General features: G+C 39.9%; 1 protein-coding gene across 5 annotated transcripts; it reads left to right on the top strand.

Annotated features, from left to right (window-relative positions):
• Nucleotides 1-443: 443 nt before the first annotated feature.
• rnf217 (ring finger protein 217) lies at nt 444-21171 on the top strand. Of its 5 annotated transcripts, XM_072686500.1 has the most exons (7): nt 461-1291; nt 1421-1626; nt 12619-12849; nt 14197-14361; nt 17305-17506; nt 19978-20049; nt 20523-21171. In XM_072686500.1, the coding sequence occupies exons 1-7, from the start codon at nt 835-837 to the stop codon at nt 20600-20602; spliced, it is 1413 nt and encodes a 470-aa protein (XP_072542601.1). In that variant the 5' UTR covers nt 461-834; the 3' UTR covers nt 20603-21171. The 5 variants fall into 5 exon arrangements, 2 of the variants coding, with proteins under 2 accessions (XP_072542592.1, XP_072542601.1); XM_072686491.1 differs by having other exon boundaries at nt 460-1626; XR_011980058.1 differs by lacking the exons at nt 19978-20049; nt 20523-21171 and adding an exon at nt 14931-15984 and having other exon boundaries at nt 444-1626; nt 17305-17393.
• Nucleotides 21172-23046: the final 1875 nt, after the last annotated feature.

Below are 23046 nucleotides of genomic sequence, written 5' to 3' on the forward strand. Positions count from 1 at the left end.
AAGCACATTAACAAAACCAGTCTGGTTATGAGTTAAAAAAAAGGTTGGAAAATTAAAAAATGTAAAAAGTGGCTCTCAGAGAAGGCTCATTCGTAGGGTACGGACAGAAGACATCGCCCGTATTTGTGAAAGCTGTGAAAGCGTACGGATATGGACGGAGCGCTGCAGAACCACTGGAAATCGTGGAACAGTTCACGAGACACAGGGCTTATGGTGGAAGGCTTTTCACGCCCTCTCTAGTGGATGCATTGCCCAACATCCAGTGTAACAAACACATGGAGGTATGTGGGCAGTTACGGTCCCCGCCCACCAGTGTGTGATGACATCATCAATCTCGAAGTCAGAAGTCGCTGCGTCAGCCCGGACGTAATGTAGACGCCCTAACCTTTCCTGGCCGTTGTGGAGCACACTAGCACACTCAGCGGCGAACACTTTCTAGTGACCTATTTAGGAAACAAGGGCGCGGATTGGAGCGCGCCCGGAGCGAGTCGTCTGGCTCAAGCCACTCTGATGTCGTTTTGCCGTCTGGGCTTTAAAGTAGCATCAGTGCGCTGTAATTTTAGGGGATGCTGTGTTTAGGCTGACCCCCGGTCCTGCTCAGACGGAGAGCTTGTGTTATGAAGGGCTTGGGTAAAATGTCAAAGAGGGCGAAGGACTGGGAGTGATTTGTCCACCTTAAGAGCACCCGGAAGCGGTAGCTGCGTGCTAGTTTCGCTCTTGTTTGTGTTTCTGTGAGTTTGAAGCGAGACTTCGAGCAAAAATGGGAACTGCGTTGTCTTCTGGGAGCAGGACGGCCAGCTCGCCCGTGTGAATGTGGCCTGGAGCAGCAGAAAGATGCCTGTTTTTCTCGGTTACGACGGAGAGCCCGTCAGTAGTTTGTCCGAGCTGTCTGGCGAAGTTGGGACTCGAAGCCGAGATTTTGTCCAGGAGGAGACAAAAGCGAAAGCTGAGTTTACCGAGGAGAGTTTGGACGAGAGAGGGGGCAGCAAAGACAGCGAGGAGAAGGAGATTATCAGAAAGACCTCGGTAGTGGACATTTTAAGACGAAATGTGGGAGCCCCTAAACCGTCTTTTGCCAGTGTTGCCAATGACAACAACAACGTTGAGCCCCCCAAAGACTCGGAGAGCGTGAGCGCAGCATCCCCAGGACTGGAGCGAGGGTCCCTGGTCAGGAATGAGGGGGAGGAAAGTGACTCCAGGTCTTGGGATTTCTCCACGTCGCTCAGATGTGAGGACTGCGAGCTGTCTGACTCGGAGGGCACCGCTGAAAGTGGTTCCTATACGGGAGGAGGTGAAGGCTGGCGGTCGAAAGAGCATGTTTACTGCACTGTGTATTGCATTGCCAATGATGACTATAGGAAACCTTCCGAGAGCACAGGGGACCTGGCTAATGGAGCCCACTCTGTTTTACCTCCTACAGACTCACTAAACCAAGACCTGGGGGGCCGCCTGGACCCCTACACACTGTCTGACCTCGCGGACTCGACGGTGCTGAACAGCGTGAGCAGCTCTGTGTCTGTGGTGTTAACCTGCCGCATCTGCCTGGATGACAGACACACCAGGCCTCTACACTGCTGCCAGAAGGCCGTGTGTGAAGAGTGTCTGAAAACTTACATCAGCTCACAGGTACCAGCCCAGCTTTCACACCTGCTGTCTGCTTTTAGAACTACAGGAACAGTGAGAGTGATGATGATGATAATAATAATAATAATATGTCTTATTTATATGCCCTCCTTCTACAGAGAGAGATGGAAATTAAGAAAAATAGAAAGAGAGAAACAGGGTTACCTGATAACCCCCCAACAATAAATGCAATATGAGAAGTGTAGCCCCCCCCCGGATGTGTTTTTCAATCAGTTTACATAATTGGAGTCAATTTGAGGCCATTAATCTCTACCTAGTGTCTAACTCTATACACTGACCAAGAAATGCTCCACAATGACTTTGAAAACAATCTTTTTACATAGTCCTCCATTGAAAGTTAACTTTTTTCTCTGTCTCCTCCTGTTAAGTATCCATTTTGGAGATACAATGTTTTTGCATTAGCTCAGAGAGATATCAGAATCAGATCTGTAGAAATGTGCATTCCAATAATGGCATTTGGCTGATGCTCTTATCAAGAGCTGCTTACGCTTGGGTCATGTCACACAGGGAGGTGAATGTGGTGTTAGGAGTCTTGCTCAAGGACTCCTGTGTGGTGTGGTGTGCTTGCTCGGCCAGGAAATCGTGAGAACTACACCGACACCTTTAAAAACTGTAATTGGCATCGGACACATAGTTTGTTGTTTGTTGACGTATTCATGAAAATGTTCATGTGATGCTGGACGTATTCATTTTACTGCATTTGAATGCAAATAAGTGTTAGATTTCTATTTAACAACGATCCAGGTAGATGCAGTCCAAGTTTGTAGGCCCATCAATATCCACAGATATATGCATGTAAAATGCTGGCTATTGTCATCAGCTCAGAATTCCATATCTGTGTATTTAAGCTGATAAAGTGCTGAAAGCGTCAGTCACTCTCAGCTTTTCAGGAATAGAGCTCCAGAGACTGGAGAGGTTGGAGCTAATGTAAGGGAAAGCTGACATCAACTTGAGCAGAGTTTTTAGGATGATTTTCTGAATGATCAAGCAGTGTCTACAGGCCTCAGCGAGAGAGACAAGATGAAGATGCTTAAATACTAAAGATCAATTTAAAAATCAATTCTAATATACACGCTGGCTTATGAACAGATGTGGTAGTCCATGTGAGTGAGGTTTTTTTTTATTCTTACTTCTGGAGTGATCCCAATCCCATTTTTCTTTGAAATCTTGACTATCAGATGATACCAACAGTTTAAAACTGACTAAGCTGGGATCCTAAAAGGCGCAAGTTCAATCCCCATTGATGCCATATCTGTGGTAGCCCTCACTCTCCCAGCAATGTTGGTGGGAACTGGCCATGATTCAGGAGAACTTAAAAAAAGAAGAAAAAATGTATATGTATATATATGTATATATATATATATATATATATATATATATATATATATATATATATATATATATATATAGCCTAGAATAAATATTTGAATATTTCCGTGATGAACCATTGTTCACTCCTCCCTACACAGTCTGAAGTCCACTTTTCACAGCATTACGAGGGTGATTGGAATGCACCTTTAGTATCTAACAGACCACAGTTCCTGAGCTGAGAGATGCTGGATGTTCTCAGATGTTCCACTGCAGTTTTAAAAGTTACTCAGTACTTAAGTAGTTTTTAAGCAAGTCACTATTTCTTCATAGTAACAGTGTTTTATATGGGATGCTTTTAACTGTGACTTTACACCTCTGTTCCTTCCTGAGGGTCTCCTTGTTTGTTCATGAGAAAGATGAACAAACTTCCTTCCTCATGTAAGGAGAGACTTTGCTTTAGCCTATCATGGAAGTGGTCATCTTCTGTTCGGATCTTAAGGCCCTTGTATTGTTCAGTTCTCCACTGTCCAGATGTGCACCCTGTACTTTGCTTTCTTTGTGTTAAACTGCATGGACACGTCATTTCCACATTTATCACTGTGCCTCATGACAGCCAGTAGCTTCAAGACGTATTATTTGCCACAATATTGATATTGACATGCCGTTCTCGCTTGCTCACTTGCTCACTTATTGTGTTTTAAGGCAGCCCTGCCCTCAGTCACTTGCTGTTTAGGGAAGTAATGTGTTTCCTGGCCACTGTTCTGACTGGCCTGCATTACCATCAAAGAGAGAGAGCTGTGGGGAAATACTGCCTACGTGGTGTGGTGGTCAGTTGCCAACCAAGCAAAGATCAAAACATTACCTTACAGTTTGTTTGAACTGTCTCTGAGCACCAGCGTCTCATATAAAGTGCACCCTGTTGTAAGATTCTAGAAACCCGAGATGACACGATACCTCATGACTAAAATCGGCCGAAACAGTGTTCGATGTTTAGTTTTGACTGAGCTTTAAAAAGAAGTACAGTTAACATGAGCGTCATGAAGTTGCCTGTCATGCTCAAACTGTGTGTTCTGTATCAGGACCAGATCTGATTCTCCATTTCCCAACAGATATCAGATCCCGTCCAATTTCCAGTACTGTACTTATATGCCATCTCTTATTGATAATTTGTTTCAGAACCTATGAATAAAACTACTGATGTGACTTGGAGGAGAGATGTGGGCATTTCTGTTGCATTTTGCAAGAAAAAATAGAATTTTAAAGCTGACATTAAGGGATTATTGCTATGGTTTGCACTGATGACAGTTATTTTCTTATTTATTTAGTTATTACTTTTTTCCAATTAATTAATTAATTTGATGCTAAAGATGTTTGATTAAAGTGTATTTTCTAGCAACATGAATGAACAAAATAATCAGAATCAGTAATTTTCAGCAGTTTTAAGTTCACACACTATTTTATAATTTTCACAGGAACCTGGAGGTCGAAAAGTCAGCATGTTTTCTTTAGTTTTAATCCCCACCATGGGAGAAATAGTGTCTAATAATGACTCTATATGTCATATCTATTGTATATGATATATTGTGAGTGTTGCCTCTCGCTCTCATTCATACAGCTTGTGGATTCGTGTTACAGTGGAGGCTCTTGAGGAAAACTGGTGCTCCACTTTGCTGCTGCTTTTGTTAGTTTGCTGCTGGTTGGTTAAACCATAGGTCTCCCATGAGCATGAGTGAATTCATGGCATGGCAGCAACATCAGTGGCCGTTTAAAAGCTGTATTTGAATCAGAATGCTTTTGGCACAGGTCCTCTTTCAGTACTGTTATTAACATTCCTTCGCCAGTGTTGACTCACCACTCAGAAACGCATCACAACTGCATTATACAGGTGGTCACTCGCAACCCAAGATGAGAAGAGGATGGTGGGGAGTGATTTATTTATTTATTTATTTTATTTTTTTATTTTTTTTTTTTTTGGATTGCACTTCCAGATTGCATCAAAGCAACATCACAGTAAACACATTTTATTGCATTACCATTAACACCACTACTAATAATGTAATAAATGCTTTGGGCATAAGACAGGGATCAGTTTTATGTTGAATTTGACATGATCGTTGATTTCTAATGACTGATAGAACAGTTTTTCTCTATGGGTTGTTTCCCTGGTGTGTGTGGGCAGGGACAGGGGCGGAGGCTGGAAGTTGTGTTGTACTGTAATTGATTGCTTAATCACTGAGCTCGGCCTCTCCAGGCTGTAATTACATTAGACTGCTGCTCAGTGGAAGGCCTGCGTGCGGTCTGCAGGCTACATACAAGCCAGTTGTCCTTCTAGAGGGATCTTGTCGGTGTAATCGAGTAAGGCTGGCTCGCCTGTTGCTGCTTGCCTTTCAAATGTGATTTTCACTCATATGTATGATCTTTCAGAGGTCAGGAAGAGGCTGATGAGATAATGATATCCTTGTCGTTTCATGCCGAAGTTCTTTGACTTTTCTTGATTTCTGGAGATCTTGAGATGTACTCAGTAGAGTTTAACACATTCAGTGTTTGAGTTTCCTACATTTCCTACGTGACATGACACCTGCTTTACCTGACAAATGAGGATGCACTGTGGTATTAACAGTGTACTAGACAAAGTGCAGTGATCCACTACTAGATGAATAAGGCAATGAAGGCTTTAATGATATAGTCTGGCCAAAAAAAATAAATCTTACACAATTCCTCCCTAACTAAGGGTTGTCAGTCAGCCAAATCTGGTCTCAACTGGGGTTTTTTTTTTTCGTTTTGTACTAGAGCTAAGAGGCTAATGTGGCTAATCAGTACTACAAACAGTATACTCCACCAATTAGCATCATTCAAATTGTGTGACTAAATGTAAAGGTAATCTTAAATACAGTAGCCTTTAAATTACAAATGAACAAACAGGTATGCTGTTTGTAATACACCTTTGTCCATTTTTATGTACAGAAGTATGCCCTACATTTTTGTGTGGGGGTTTGTTTGTTTGTTTGTTTTGTTTTTTTTGGCTGAGGCACTCTTAGGTAATCAGTGCTTAGTGGATTGAGGTCTTTGCCTTTTTATGTAAGCCAGAAGTAGTTGATCAGTTAATTACTTTTTGGCTCTCCCTTTTTTTAAAGTTATTAGAAAGGCAATAGCAAGGGCACCATACATATCTTTATTCTTTTTTTCCTGTTGAAGCTAAATGGGTGCAGCCTGTCAGCCCCTCCTGAAAAGTGTATATTGTATGAATATGTAGACTGGTAAGGCGGTGATGAGCATGAAGATGGCTTCTTTCTTGATTAAAGTGAGAGGAAGAAGTGATGTGTTAATGTTTGTACTCATGCTGAAAGGGTATGGGGAGGGGCAGCTGCATCACAAAAGGCCAGTTTAAATAGCTAATTTCTTGCTTTAGAAAAAACTCTGTAATATTACTGTTTACCGTTAATTTGTATTTTCTTCCCAATATGGTAAATTCACCAAATAAATAGAAGTTGTGGCTAAAATAAGGACAAACAAGTCATATTAGGGGTGGTCTGTTAATCTTTCATCTATCTAATAATAGTAATAGTAATCAGAATCAGAATCTTTTTATTTCACCAAGTATGTTACACATACAAGGAATTTGTCTTGGTGAGAGCAACATGTATGACAAGTAACAAAAAACACAGAACACATAACAATAAAAGTAGTAGTAATAATAATAGTAAACATGCTGTTTTGGGCATTTGTAACCAGGCTGAGCAGCTGTTTGTTTGTTTGTATTCTTTTGAGTAAGTATTTTCAAGCTTACAGGAGAGTGACATCCATTACATGAGGAGCACACATACTGATAACACAGAGCTGTTTGCTGTAATTGATATGTACATAAATGTGCTTCAGACAGAAATAGAGGACTCTCAGGTAGAAGGCTTATTTTACTCATAACAGCAATTCCCTTTTGGTTCTGTATAAAATCAGCCTGTAAAACTGTAAACTAAATTTGCATTATTGTGACTCTATATAGAACCACAGCTTTTAGTAAAAAAAAAAAACCCTTGAACAGTTTTTTAAGAATAGAAGGCACAGTGACAGCAGTTAAATGGTATTGAGATGATTATGAAAGACTGACCCTTTTAACACAAACCGTTTTGTCTTGTGGGCAGAGTTGTGTGAAAGGTTACTTCTAAAATAATGTCCTTTAGCTATTCACACCAGATCAAGTGTCTGCAACCCTCATAACTTGTTCTACCGGCTCTTTTTAACACGTATGTACTGTGTGTGTGTGTGTGTGTGTGTGTGTGTGTGTGTGTGTGTGTGTGTGTGTGTGTATGTAGGTGGGTGTATATGAGTGCATGTGAGTTAAGAGTGCAGGGCTGGAAGTGTGGGTACTGGCACTGTGCCAGGGGCCTGGCAGAGAACAGGAGTGCGCCGCTTGATAAAGTTAATCTGTGCTCATGGTCATTAGCAGAACCGAGCTATTATTAGAATAAAAGTTGTGGCATGGCTGTGAACTGTGATATCACTGATTCAGTTTGATGATGTTTGGTCCTCAACAGTAACCATTCCAGCCTGCTGTAATAAAGTTGAGAAATTAGCACCGAACATACTTACAGGACAGTTCATGACTTTGAAGGATTTACTGCTTTTGCTTGATCTTAATCTTCTTATACTGTTTTATTTAGGATATTTTTGGACAGCAAAAAAAAGGTTTTGATGACACTGATTGACTGATGGAAGGCTGTGAAGTCCAGCTGCCCTTGACCCCAGTACTGGAGTCTGCTCTAACATTGTGGGATCTCTATGGGAGCCTCATTAAGTTTAATCTTGTCTGTAAAACTTTTATTTTTAAGGAGGAGTTGTTTACCTGGTACAAATATAAACGCTGATGATGTTCATAATTTTGTGGAGTAGGGGGATAAAAATGTATGTTGGACATCACATTTCTTTTGGAGCTGCATCCCCTTTTCAGAGAAGACTTTCACAATTGGAGCATGTTAGAATTTAAGAGAAAAAAAGATGGTCCATTCAGTGAAAAGAGCGTTTGAAAGATCAAGCACTGATATTAAATAAAACAGTATGGCTCACAATGGATGCTCCAGTTTATCTCAGAGGTGTTCAGGAGAGTGGAGAGCCACTGCCGTTCCCTCAGACCGACTCATCAGACCACTTCTTAATGAAGCTTGCTTTATGAACAAGGGTCAATCTGGAACATGAAAGGGTCCTTCACAAACTGCTGCCACTAAGCTGGAATCATATGAAATCTGAAATCAGAAATTTCGTATGTAACATCACCCTTCTCTGGAACTAAGAGGGTGAGCCCAAACCCTGAAACAGCTTCAGAGCATCATTATCTATTCTCATATCTCATCTCATATCTATTATCAAACCTTACTGTTGAGAAAATGCAGTCCTTTAAGTACTGTTCTCCAGGTGTCTGTCGTAGATTTGTCATTTAGATTGCGTATAGTGAACTTAGGCATAGAAAACATTTTATGAAACTCCAGGCACTCAGTTCTTGCGTTGGCAATGTTTCCAAAGGCAGTTTAAAACTCTCTAGTGTGTGTTGCAGCAGGGGAGAGGCATTTGTTGTGCTACATGCTTCAGCATTATGTGTTTGTGTGGTCTGCTGCTTTGTGGCTGAGCGGACGTTGCTCCTAGACGCTTCTATTTCACAATAATAGCACTTACAGTTGGCTCGGGCAGATCTACCAGGACGGAAATTTCACCGAAATTTGGCCTGGGTGCCATCCTATTACAGAGCCTTGTTTAAAACTAAAAATGAAAAGAGTTCATTATAATCCATGATGATGATGATGATGATGGTGGTGGTCTGTGACGTATGCAGTAGGAGTGTTATACTGAATATTTTACTGTTTATGTGATAAACATCACACTAGAGCTGGGCAATATGACAGTATTTTATTATAAATTATAAATTGTGTTATTGTGGTAACAATATGCTTTTCTAAGCATATGGAGGATACTGTTAGTGCTTACTAAAGACTGATCAGCTGCAGGTTTCATTACTAACAGTGTAATTAGACTGGTTTAATTACATGAAGTGCAGCAGATGTTTAATATAATTCACTGTACTCAATCTGGGATCTGAATAGTAAGAATTTGTCACTACTGATGTTTTTAGTCTGTGATTTACATGTATCGTAATAACTATTGTGTATGGCAAAAAAAATGTCTTTAAATATCATGCTATACTATTTTTACCATATCGCCCAGCCCAGTATGTTTTTTTTGTTTTGTTTTGTTTTTTTCGCCCTCAGTACATACTGGTAGTACAACAATATTGCCAACACTTTCAACATTGACCAGCTGCATATTTTATTAGGTAGGGAACATAAATAGTTCTGGTTAACTGTTGTAATTCTTTTCAGTGTGGTACTTCTGGTGCTTGTTGTGTTCCTGGCATACTTCAGAAATAGATACCATGATTTCCACAAATATAAAAAAGCATCTTCCTGGCAAATTAGTTTATTCTGTGTAAATGTTTCAAAATAACCAAAAAGAACTGTGTTCTAACTTTATAATGAATAACTTTCTAGCCTAACATTTAAAATTTGACACCACTTGCAAATATATGCATGCATGCAAACCCATGCACAGCCTTTTAAATATACTGTGTTAAAAAAGAGAAAACCTACTTCAAGATTTCATTAGAAAATATAAGCATTATGTGGCAAAAATGAAAAATTAAAAAGTGAATGAATGAGACTCTCTTTGTTACTATAAGCACAGGGCAGCCAAGGAATTTAAAATATGCATCACCGTCATCATTCCAACTAATTGTGACGTGCTTAGTCTTTACACAGACACACAGATATTCACATGGAATTCAGAAGGAGCAGGGTTGGCTCAGGTTAATGGTACGACATCCTTTTCTGACTCTCTTTCTCACCCTGTCTCCCGCTCATGCTTTGTGTTGGCGCATCAGTAGCTGGCTGACAGGTGTGAAGAGAGCCGGTTCATGACCCTGAGCAGTATTGCTGCCTCTGCCACCAAGCGCAGGCTCAGATAAGTGAGAGCTCCCTAACTGCACTGTCAGAACTCATCAGGGTTCCTCAGTAAACGCCTGACGACTCAGGCAGCCTTTCAGTCCTTGAGTTCCATCAGCCATATTTGCTTACACACACACACACACACACACGTATGGGTTTGTTTGTCTCCTGAGGCACTGTGAGGACAGTGTGCCAAAGATATGTGAGATTGGTTTGGCCAGGCCGTCTGGCCCTCCAACACAAAATGCCTTAAAAATCACAACCTCTACAGTTTACAAGCTACAGTCATTTGAGTTTGTGTGTGAGCATAAGCGCTTCCCATCCTCCCGCTTGCGTTACTGTGTTAGGCTGCACTCAGACGCTTTTAAATGATTAATAAAAATGAAGCAGTGCTTTATCGACTCACATGATTGTTACATTCTGTTTAAAAAAGAAAATCTCTGTTGTATGTATTGGAAGTGTAATGTTAGTCCGCTCACCTCAACTCTGCTTCTGTCTTGATGAAACACATGACTTCTATATCTTCATGTGATTGACAGGCATGTCCCTGAATTTATAAATCATCTGATGTTTAATTTTTGTTAAAAATAATATCCTAATGTGGGATTATAACATAAATGGTGCTGATGCTGATAAATAGATGGAGCATTAATTTGTAAGTCACGCCTTAATATGGAGGCAGAACACGGTCCTAGCAACTCAAGTAAATAAGTAATAAAATATCTTCACACACTGAGCTCTGCTGTAGTAATTCAGTGGCATCTTATAGCATGTAGCATAAATGAGCATAGAGGGTTATTTGTTAATTTATTGGTGAAAAATACTGATTTTCCAGTTGGGAAACCTCTATTCTAGATGCTGTGTAGTTCAGAACTAGGCTTAATACTTATCGTGATAATTAAAGAATTATGAACTAAATGTGAGCTGCTTAATTAGATTTGAATAAAACAGATTACTTTCTCAAAAATATTTAAGCAGAGGTAGATTTATTACCGGTTGTTTCATCATGAAAAGATGAAAGATGCATAGCAAACCTTGACCTCACATTTAAACAAGACTATAAAATGTGATGTTTTTGCTTGTATTGGCATGTGTGTCATATGTATGTCTATGTAAGTCATAATACACTGCAGTACAGTAACAGAAGTGCCTTAACCTGAGCATAATGCCAAGGACATAAATAATAAAACATCAGCACGCAGCTGTCTTTCATTAACTAGGCTAAACGCACTCTGTCCACTCTAGTGCGGCTACAATCAGTAGTGTTCTCATTCTGACAGACTAGGTTGGAGCATCGTCCAATGAGGAGAAAAGACCTGATGTACAAGAAGAGGCATAATAATGTTTAATAATGTTTTCAGACGTATTCCTCTACATCTTGGTTTTTTTTTTTTTTTTTTGCTGTTGTTTTTTCTTTTTTTTTGGTTAATAGATTTTCCTTTTTTTATTTATTTTTTTTACTCCACTGCATACTCCAATAAACCAGAAGTAGCCAGAATGCATATTCCTGCTTGCTACCTCCCCAGCCTTGTCATTACAAGTACAGAAACTCACGGCCTTTTGAGTTTTATAGGGAGCTGAATTGTATTCCACTGGAATGTGAACAGTACAAATAGAATGAATCCCTGAAGTCTTTTACTGTAGGTTTGGAAAGGTCACTGCACACGGAGCCGTGCATCTTCACACACTTCATTCAGCTGTTGAATTTAGTCAGAACAAGCCCCTCAGGTGCGTTCCTACATACTGTACCCACCGCAGCCATGGATTATGTCAATCCCAAATGTGCTTTTTTAAAGGAAAACATTGATCTTTGACTCTGTGGCACCTCAGGCTCTCTGCTTTACAAAGAGGTATCTGAATTGGTAATCTACTCTGAGATTTTTGACTGCCGCTTATTTCTTAGTTTCATTGGTAATTGATAAAACATTTTTTTTCTTTCACGAGATTGGATGTTTGAACCTTGTGTAATGTGTAACCAGTCATTTAAAGGTAGTTAGTTAGCGTATAAATAAGTGTACACCTATTAGTATCTGAATTTCTTTTAATTATAGCTCTGCTCTAGGACTCAGTATAGTGTTTGTTAATCATTATTGCAATATTTGCTATGCTGTGAGCATGTTGTTTGACTTCTGTGTGGTATTTTTTGTCTGTTTTGTTTTCTTTGGTCTGCTTTTTATTCTGTTGTTCTGAACTTGTACCGAACTGAGATGTCCAAACCATAGTGTGTACCGAACCATGACTTTTGTGTTACACCCCTAGTGTGTATATATATATATATATATATATATATATGTATGTATGTATGTATATCCCAGCTATGAGGCTTCCCTGGCTGCCCAAATGACTTTACCTTTAGAGTGACTGTTCAAGGCTCTTGGTCTGAGCCAGACTTTTCCTCTCAGGCTGAGCAGGACTCTATCTGGTTTGCTGGAGAACTGTGTGTGTGTGCGAGTGTGTTTGTTATGGTTGTTTTTTGCTATGATTGTTTCTGATGTGGCGTGTCCATGGGTGTGAGAATTGTGATATGAATTGTTATTATGTTTATTATTACACAGTGTTTTTGATATTAATGCAATTACAGTATATAGTAATTTAATCAGTGGTGTGTTTAGTGTTCTTGTCCATTGTGCTTTGTCCATTCCTCATATCGTGTGCTTCTTTTTGGCTCTGTTCTCAGGTTCTCGTGGGCCGGACTGACATAGTTTGCCCCATCACAGAGTGCAGTGGGTACCTAGAGGAGAGCATGGTGGTGGCCCACCTGGCTTCTGAGGAACTGGCCAAATACAAGTACTTCCTGGAGCTGAGCAGACTGGACTCCAGCACTAAGCCATGTCCACAGTGCAGCCTGTTCACCTCTCTGAAAGGGCGCGGCCTGCAGGCACCCAGCAAAGCTGAGCACAAATATAAGGTAGACTGAAGCTTCTAATTGATCTGTTAAATTATGTTTAATGAACATCACACTGATGATGAGGTCACAGCCAGGTTGTTTTATACTGGAGCTGCAGGGCTAGTGTAGAAACAAGTAGTGCATGGCAATAGCCAACATTTAACTGTAAGCTTGCATTGAATGGCTAAAATGCACACACTTTTTCCATTCAGTTGTTATCAGAGATGTATAGTAATGAAGTAAAACTACTTCAATACTGTACTTAAGTACTAAAATGCTGTATTTGTTCTCTACTGGAGTATCTTTTTTCCTCCTACTTCCACTTTTACTTCACTACATATTTTGTATGAGTTTAATACTTTTACTTCGTTACATTTTTGATGCGCTGCATTGTTACTCATTACAATTATAAAAATGGTACGAATCATTTCAAACCCACATTAGAGCGTTAGATGGCACTGTCATCAGGTTTGATGGAGCCGTGAGCATGTATGCTGCCGTTCTTCCTCTCACTCCACTGCTGCAGTGAGGACACTAGCGCTAGGGCACTGTTAGTTGATTTCCAGATGGTAGAACCACCAGAAGAAACACAATCTTCAAATACTTGTATGTGGCCGTAATGGCCTGAGATCTTTTAGCTGTAGTTTAGTTTACAGAGAGTGAAGCTCAGTGTTTTAAGCTGCTCTCCTCACTTGTTTTTACATATGAAACATTTGTATGTGGCAGGCTGAGTCAGTTCTGTTTAGACTTTTACATCTCTTCTACATAGTCTTCTACATTCCTGTCCTTGTACTACAGCCAGAGGAATTGTGACAGCCCTTAAGTCTAAGCATTTAAAATAATATAAACAATGTAGTGTAAATCAGTACTTATGTAGTACATTTTAGAAGAAATTACTTGTAATACTTAAGTACAAAAAATGTTGAATACTTTAGTACTGCAGCCTAAAGAACACTTCTACTTTTTTGATAGAGCACTTATACTTTTCTAAAGTCTGGGTCTCTAGTACTTTATACATGTCTGGTTGTCATACACTCACAAATAGACTTGTTTATTTGGTTATTGAAATTGAATTACATACTTATCTTTAAACCTGGACAAGCCTACAGAAGATAATTGCTTTACTTTTTTGCTCTTTTGTTCATTTGGATTGACTGTGCAAGTATGGCTGTGGTATTAGTTATACACTCCTCAGCAGGTCAATAAAGCACAGAGAGATGTAAATCTCAAGATGCTTGACAGGGTGTGCACTGTCGTAGAAGCAAGGGGACGTTAAGCTAACTATTAGAAAATAAATGATTAATGAGGCAAATGTTTTGTTTGGTGAGATTGTGATATGTGTTCTAACATGCATTGTTGTTCTCACAGATTCAGTGCAGTAAGTGCCAGTTTGTGTGGTGTTTTAAGTGCCATGCCCCGTGGCACGAGGGTCTGAAGTGTCGTGAGTACAGAAAGGGAGACAAGCTGCTGCGTCACTGGGCCAGTGTCATCGAACACGGCCAGAGGAATGCCCAGAAGTGTCCTCGATGCAAGGTGGTTCATCACACACGCATGCAAACACACAATCAGCATTCGAAAAGAGACAAAATAAAGGATTTTTATTCCAATTTGCATATTCCTTTTTAAAAGAGATTTAAATATTTGTGTATTTGGATGGTCACTTTGATCCCTAATAGTAAGACAATGGGCTTGGTTAGTCCTTTTGACCTATTTTCACATTCTTTTATATCACAATCTCTATTTAAGTTTGGGATGTCACAATCTTAAGTTCAGGGAGGGGCAGGGCTTCTCCCACACAGTACTGCGCGAGTTCTGCTTCAGCGAGAGAACTGCTCCAGCTGATTAATCCAGTAAATGTTTTTACTGTGATGCACAGTAAAAAATATTCATAACCTTGTTCGCAGGTGTAACACTATGTGGACTTGACTAAATGTTGGACACATTGTAATAGCAACTAAGGGGACAAAGGGTCAACATGTAAAAAAGGGGGGTGTTGGCATCATTTTTTTCTGCACTCCAAGCACTACACTACATGAAAAAACAGTTCTGAGTAAATTGACTTTTCTCTTCTTTCTTGGACACCCACGTACACACTTTTACAGCTCTAGAGTCTAACTTGCAGCTTGTCGAAACACAGGAGTTTCCCACCCATCAACATCACAACCCTCTATGATCAGGAGTAGGAAGAACAGGAAGGACTTCTCTGTGTGATAGCATGCAGATGGAAATAAGAAGTAATCAAATGGACAAGGAACACAGATTAAACGTCTTTTAAAATATGGAAGTAATTTCAGCTGCAGCTCATTTACTAAAGTTTTAAGGCTTAATTCAGTATGTATTGTTGACCAACCTGAGATTCAGAACTACAAAATGTTAGTTAGGAGATTGTTTGACTAAACTAAGTGGAGTAAACAAAAAAATGCTCTGTTATCAGTGCCTTTATATATGTTAAGCTTGTTTTAACAGTGTACATTACATTCTTGACCGAAGCTTTATAATCTGAGCTGCTTGTGTAGGTGAGTGGTGGGAGTGAAGTTTTGTACATGATTCAGAAATGAAGTAACAGTTAGTCATTCAATCTGGGAAGGTCACATCCCGTTTACTGGTAGTTTGACTGATCATTGATGATTACACTTAAAACAACAATAAATTGATTTCATTTATATGTTGGTACAAAATAGGCAAATGTCTGTTTCAGCTGGGAATTCTCACTGCTGTGCAAATTATTTTGTGATGTTTATGGAGAAAATCATTAGGCTGCACGTCGCCTTATCTATTATAGCATTTGGCGGAGTGTAAGAGGATGTGTGTGTATTGTCTTTCTCTCTCCCTTTCTCTCTCTCTCTCTCTCTCTCTCTCTCATGTAACAATCGGTGGAAGTGTGGCATTCCAGGAAGTTGACGCTGTGAGCAGAAGGCCTTTTCTGGATTGAATTTACACAGGGCTGTCAGCGTTCTGTTTCAAACACTCATGCATCATCTACACTCCTGCTCTCTCCACTGAAACTCATTCAGTGCTGGTGGATTTTGGTCGTTTGAGTGGGACAATAAATCTGACCTGCTGCTTTGAGGTGACAGCAGTTTGAGTCAGGGAATAAACAGGCCCTCCCCCTGCAGGATCCAGAGCCAAGTCTGAACAAGACGTCTCTGAATAAATGCAAGTTTTAAATAAACAGTTTATAGCTCATGTGTTTAGCATTTGAAGCATCTGTGAACTGGACTGAAGAACAGATTCCTCACTGTGACACAGCGTGATTCAGTACCAGAAATAAGGGGAAGTGTCTGTTCTTTACAATCAATAGGGCTGTAAATCTCTGTCGTCACAACAGCCCTTCTCACACCACGTTATTTTTACTGGCAGTGTTAATCACTGTTTTACTGGGTTGTGCACGTTCTTACTTCTACTTTAGGATATCCAAAGGGGTTCTAACAGCTTCTTCATTTCTGAATCATGTATAAAATACCATCTTGTGTTCTGTCACGAAAACAGTTTTCACACCAGCTGTGCTGTGTCGCTTTTGTGCAGAAGTGGCTAAACACAGGCAGGGTAGGATTTTACAGACTTTACTGTTTTTCTCTAGAAGTGCAAAATACTCTCCTGTGGTGATCACTCACTACGCACATCTAAAACTCTGAAACTAAAGCTGTTACATTAAAGCATCAGAGAAATGGTCCACTGCAGTTAGATAGATAGGCTATAGTGGGAACGTGGACTCTTCCTCACCATGAACTCATCTCTGTTTAACTGTTTGAGGTATTTAGGAGATGATTTGGTGCATCACGAACTCCACTTTTAACCAGGATGTTTACAAATATTAATTTTTTTATGTTAATAAATATCCCAACTAAAATCATAGAGATACTTTTGTAGAGCATTCTTTTCTACCTTTAATATTATTATAATTTTAAAAGTGATTTATTGGTGATATTTTAGAGTTATTGGTGATAGTTTATTTCTTTTGTAAAATATCAAGGAGGATGCAGTTGCATTGCCACCTATAGATCAATGCATTTTTCTTATTGATCCCTGTTTTATCTGTCTCTACTTGAATTTGACCTTTTCTGCTCAGTTTTTGTTTAATTACACCTGATATTCTCTGTGTCGTAATGGCTTGTGTCTTCTCCAAACAATGACAGGAAAGGAAGTAGGTACAGGAAGGGCTGGTGGGTATTGAAGCTCAAAAGTAAGAATTGCTGAGATAGGCCGAGTGTGAAAATGGGACAAAAGACCGACCAAGCCCATCGTGTCCTACTACTAGCAACAGGAGTAGTGATTTATTATAACAAACCAAGTAGGAAACTGTTGAATCACCACCTTCAAAGCAATGCTTTTCCTGTCAGCCACAGTTTTATCTACATGTTGCTATTTGTATTTGACCTTTTCTCCTCAGTTTTTTCTCTTAAGTGCAAGTAGGATCCAGATATACAAATGTCCAATATATTGATGGTATGTTTAAATATTGTGTATCTTTTACAGATCCACATCCAGAGAACAGAGGGCTGTGATCACATGACCTGCACCCAGTGCAACACCAACTTCTGTTACCGCTGTGGAGAGAAATATCGTCACCTCCGCTTTTTCGGAGATCACACCTCCAACCTGAGTGTGTTTGGCTGCAAGTACCGCTACCTGCCGGACAAACCTCACCTGCGCCGGCTGGTCCGGGGCTCAGTCTGTGGTGAGCTTGTTTAATGCACTTTTTTTCTTTATTCACTGTGACCCAAATAAATCAATAGTCTACGTTTAAGCTAAGACCTAAACCGTTTACAATTGGCAGTGGAATTTTATAGTATAGTGACAACCCTAGAGCTGACCTAGATACAAAGTATAGCTCAACCAAAAATGCTAATGCACCCTATGATCATTGGAAACCACTTGTCACCAATTAAAACTGCTTCATTAGCAATGGCAACTGGTGACTATCATTAGCATTTTTGACTAACGTATTCGTTTTAAGTCAAGATGAAAAAAGGAGCAGACCTTGTTTTTGGGAAACAGGCTATTCAACAGTCTAAATGCAGCAACAGAAAAGGTAGGATTGCTATTAAATGTCAGGCTGTGGAACATAAAAACAGTAATGTATAATGGCCTAAGGGGCATAGCAGAAGGTTAAAAATGCAAAATATGAATCATCCAATCCTTTATTGGTTTTCTCTTCATTTAAGGATCACACATGCCTTTTACTTTGTGTGAATATGTCTGGATAAATGGACCCATATAAATTAACTGCTACACATAATAAAATATGTAAAGAATATGCGGAATGTGCTTTACAGTTGTGGAAAAGGTGTATTTGCACACCCTGAAGACATCTTTCACATGTGTATACCTGTCCTGTTTAATTTCAGTTATGGGGAGTCTCCCTGTTGTGGTAAATTACTCATTGCAAACTCAGCCGTGAGTCACTGGAACTGGCAGCAGCAGGCCTATTGCTGTACATGTGATCCAATTCGATTTGGTTTAAAAATGCTGAACCTGTCTTTTGGCTTTTGTTTCTGTGCACTCACTCTAATTTGAACTCTTATCAAAACAAAAGAACCCTGTTACTCAGCTGAGGCAGCTGACAGAGCTGTGCAGATTAAGCTGGTCAGTGCTAGTAGTTATCTTTCTGATAAGCCTTTCAGGAAAACCTTCTGATGCAGCATTGGCTGCAGAACAGAGGAGGCATGAATTTCAGGTTTTATGATGGTGGTTTGCATACAGTGCCTCTTCTGTGGACAACATTCAGGCATATTGCATGGCTGGCTTGTGTGTGCCAGTGTTTGCATGATATCTGCAGGTTTAGAGAAGCAATGCAGGGCCTCACTTTCTCACACAGAAACATCTCCAAGCTAGCAGCAGAGCGGATCACGATGGGCACAACGAATCACAACAGAGTGCTAGTTACAGCGCTTAGTTATTCATGTTGCTGAAAAGCATTTTTGGGATCAAGTATATGTATGATAATATTTAGTTTTTCATGCAAACAAGCTGAAACGGAAAACCCCGGCAAAACATCAGTGCCACATTTCAAAACAATGAGCTATTTGAAGTGCTCTTATCAGAAAAAATCTTTTTCACCACTGTTTTATGATGAGTTTAATGTAGTATGTAAACTACCAAGCATGTACATGTGCTATGTTTATGGAGCAAAGTGAAAGTCATTAAACCCGCAGAATTTATCACAAATCAAGCAGGTCTGACAAGTCTGTGGCAAATGTGAAGTGTGTAATGCTACATTCAAATTGTAAAGGTTTAACAAACAACTTTATAAAGGAGCCCATATGCCAAAATGTTCTGTGTGAAAAAATGTTTTTTTTTTTATGTAATTCATAAATCAAGGAGCCACTCCATCTGTACTCCTGTTTATACTGAGATTTCTTATCCAATGCAAATCAGTCATTAATTTTACAGACGTCCTGTGGTAGCATTACATTACCCCATGTCCCAATAGGGCTTAAGCTGCAAAAATAGTAAATTTTCAATTCATTGTTTTTATGCTATCACACAAAAACAACGAAGTTACACATCGCCACTGTAACACAGGCACCATCAAAAATCTCCAAAATAGCAAAAAAGAAAAACAAAACAAAAAAAAATCCTAAAGGTAAAAAGTGTGGACCATTTCTACTGGCCTATTGATGATATGATTTTGACCCAATGTAGAGAACAACTGCCAGATTAGATTTCTTTTTTTATTCCACTGTTTACAAATTCATCCGGCAGGTATCATAAGAGCTTCCACTCTTAGAATCAGAACAGCCAGTAAGAATGTAGTGCATTTACATATAGCTGAATAAATGCAACACAAATGAACTTCAGGGAGAAAAATTATAAGACAAAGATAAGATATTACAGCTTTAAGACAAAGACAAAGGACTACTATCAAACAGGCAAAAATAAAAGAAGAAAATAACTGCATAGTGGGGTAACAGTCTGCAGTATATACAGTTGATATTATTACAGCAAAGTGTTTTTTGACATTATAACAATGCTTATTATAGTAAACATGACCGTAAAGCTTTCGTTCATTTAGTTGCAGGATGGTTACATTACTAAAACGATAACCTCTTATCCAACAGTGTCCAGGCTTTTGTTCATACTTTGGTCAACCCAGAAAGTTGCAGGGATTTAACTAGTGTGTGTTTGTGTGTGTTGTTCATTCTTCAGTGAGTAAAGTGCTGATGGCTCCAGTGGTCATTGTTCTGGTGGTAGTTGTTGGTGCTTTGGCTCTCGTCATAGGTAAGGAAATTCTGCTCAACCCTTTTGCAGATATGTTTTCTATGTGGATTCTATTTACATTTACACTTGGCAGTATATTACTGTCATCAGTGGACATTAGAGGGGAATTGCAGAGCGGCCAGTAGAGTGTGCTGTGAGTTGGAGAAGATATATATATAATTCTCAACACTGGTGGTTGGACACAATTGTACACATGCTTGTGAAGATACATGCGAAAAATAGAACGCAGAATTACAAGCAGTAACAGTTAAATTAATTACATTCAATTAATTACATAATTGCAATTACATTTAAACATTTTTCATTTGAACTAAAACATACCACAATATTACTGAAAGCTATGATCATTTTAGTACTGTTACAATAGAACAGACTTATGCTACCTGGCTTTCTTGTAGGGAAGTATGACTGTATTTGCATGTGAATTGCAACATTTAAGAAGGTCTCTTTCAGTGTCTGTGATCTCTCCTCAGGTCTGTTTGCATTCCCCATTTACTACATCTGCAAGAAGCGCAGGAAACACTCCAATGGGTCGGGACGCTGGCTGTGCTGAGGCTGTATCTCATCGTCCTCTCACACACACACACATACAGAGCGCACTGTGTGCCAGGACGCCCGCCACAGTGGGAGGAATAATCACAGAGTGAGCTTACCGAACTGCAGCCCATGCAAAACAAAGTCTACATGGATGCTCTCCATCTGTTCCGTTCCCCTCCACACACTCGGCCTTGTGCTCCAGCCACGAGACCGGGCCATGATGTCTCTGCAGCGCAGCAGAACAGCCGCAGCCATTTAATCTCTGCTCAGGATTTTTCAGAACATATTTGAAAAATCAGACAGTTTACAAAGATGGCCAAATAGTTGCAATGGGAGGGACCGATGCTGTATATGGAGTGTAGAATAAGCAGCTCTTGCATTGTAGATCATTTTAGTCTAGTTTAGCCTGGCCTATTTATGAAAAAATAGCTTTTAAAGGAGTAAGCTGACATTTTACAAGGTGATCTCTGCCTGACACATCTGTAGCATGTGGACAATCTTTACCATGGACAAACAGTTTTAGCACATTTCCCTGTAAAAAAAAAAAAAGAAAAAAAAGAAAGAAAAAAAGACACTAATATTCCCTTCAGCACCCGTTTGAGCTATTTTCTGAATTTATTTTGACTCTAAGTCCAGATAAATGTGTCAAGATTATTAGCAATGTTAAGCAATGACACAATACAGATGCACTGTATAGAGATTAGCTTGAGTATTCCTTTAGGTCTATGGCTTTTAAGAGGGATAATTCAGGGATTTGGTAGGAGTAAGTATGAATTCAGTCCTGTCCCCCCCTCCCACTCCCAAAACAACCCCCAAACCAGTATGCTGTGCCAACATCCACTGGAATTTGCATCATCAACAAAAGCTTGAGTGTGCCTGCACTGAGGAGACAGCTGCCGCGTTGCAGGGGCGGGTGTGTATGCGTGCCAATTTAAGATGACGCGCCATCGCTGCTGAGTTTTTGTCCTGCAGGTTATTGCCATGCCATCTGTGTGTCACAACCAATACTTATCTACCATGTCAAACTGCATGCTGGTTAAGACTGCACCTGAAGGAGTAGAAGATCTTTTTTAGAGATCTATTACCTTCATTCCAAGCTCATCTGGTGCACGTTAGGGGATTCACCCTTGATATGTTTGAGCTTTGCACATAAGGTTACGTACCTGGACCCTTTGCACCAGTTATATGCATTTATCATGGGTCACCACTCAACCCTTCAAAAGTCACTGCCCTGTAGGCTTCTATGCTGTAAAACATTACACTGAATGCCATGAATTCATATCCAGAAATGTACAGTAGTTTGTGAATAGTCTGCTTTAGTGCTGCATATCAGTTTTAAGCACTACTCGACCCACTGGTTAAGTGTCTAAAAACACACTGTATCGAAAACATGCCCGTCATCGGTTGACGTCAGTCAGTCATAAGGGCCTTAGTGTATGAAATTGAAGACAATCATGCGTATAGACACGTTCAGGCAGAAGTGTTTGTCACTGTTGTTCTCAGGGAGTGTGTTTGAACTTCTACACACTGCTCTCTCACTCCTGTGCTGTAGGATTATGCGTTTCAGGTTTAGTTGAGTTAGTTTTGTGTTTGTCAGGGACCACGTACAAAACAGCATTAATTTCAAGTGAGGAAACATGCTTTGCACCAGAGTTAGCTACTAGGCTAGCTATTTTCAACTGCACGTGAACAAAGCATTAAAGGGGCATTCCGGCCTTAAACTACTGTTGAATAATTATCATTTGTTGTGCTGTGCGGTGTTCTGTAGCGCAGCACTGCATCCTTCAGCCTCACTGCTTGAACAAAATGTATAGTTTGCTGTGGTGTTCATGTTTTCTTTCTTCAGTGGGCTCTCACTACCATACCTGACAGTCACAACACAAATGCGTCATACAACCATTGGGAATCTGTGCAGTGCTCAATCCTTTCTGACTGCTAGCCTAGTTAATGAGCTGTAGGCAGTTGCCACAACCAAGCTAGTGTTACCGAAGCTTTTTCTCTTCCAGCAAACAGACAAAAACACTGATTCTGTTCATCACAAACCTTACACCAGGCACAAGTGCTTACCCTTCCAATCAGAGCATAGAAAAAAAAAAAACATAGACCAGCATTAAGTGTGTGCTGTTCCTAGGTGGTTTGGTGATGATGCTGGCTGAACCACACCAATGCTGGTTAGTGCTGTGTATATATACTGTGTATATAAACTTCCATTGCTAGTACTGTATTCTTTTTTATTTTAGGGTAAGGTAAGGTAGTAACCTAAGGTAGTTATTCTGCCAACTTTAGCTATTAGCTTGCTGCTTCCACTACCAAATTTTGTTGTAAGTTATAAGTTGAAATAATACATTTGGTTTCCTAGAATTAACAGTAGCTGTCTGACTGTCCTCTGCATTAGCCAGCTAGCGGGTTACAGTCCGCCAACAAAACCCAGCAGTTTTTATTTTTTTTCCTAGTCTTTAA

The sequence above is a fragment of the Salminus brasiliensis genome, chromosome 1, assembly GCF_030463535.1.
Source record: "Salminus brasiliensis chromosome 1, fSalBra1.hap2, whole genome shotgun sequence".
Taxonomy (NCBI): Eukaryota; Metazoa; Chordata; class Actinopteri; order Characiformes; family Bryconidae; genus Salminus; species Salminus brasiliensis.

What these genes read in the sequence shown, in the direction of transcription:
- rnf217 (XM_072686491.1), top strand. Translation starts at nt 835, where the DNA reads ATGCCTGTTTTTCTCGGTTACGACGGAGAGCCCGTCAGTAGTTTGTCC. An exon ending in GGTCCGGGGCTCAGTCTGTG is followed by an intron (nt 17,507 to 19,977) that starts GTGAGCTTGTTT and finishes TTCATTCTTCAG; the next exon opens with TGAGTAAAGTGCTGATGGCT. An exon ending in TGCTTTGGCTCTCGTCATAG is followed by an intron (nt 20,050 to 20,522) that starts GTAAGGAAATTC and finishes ATCTCTCCTCAG; the next exon opens with GTCTGTTTGCATTCCCCATT.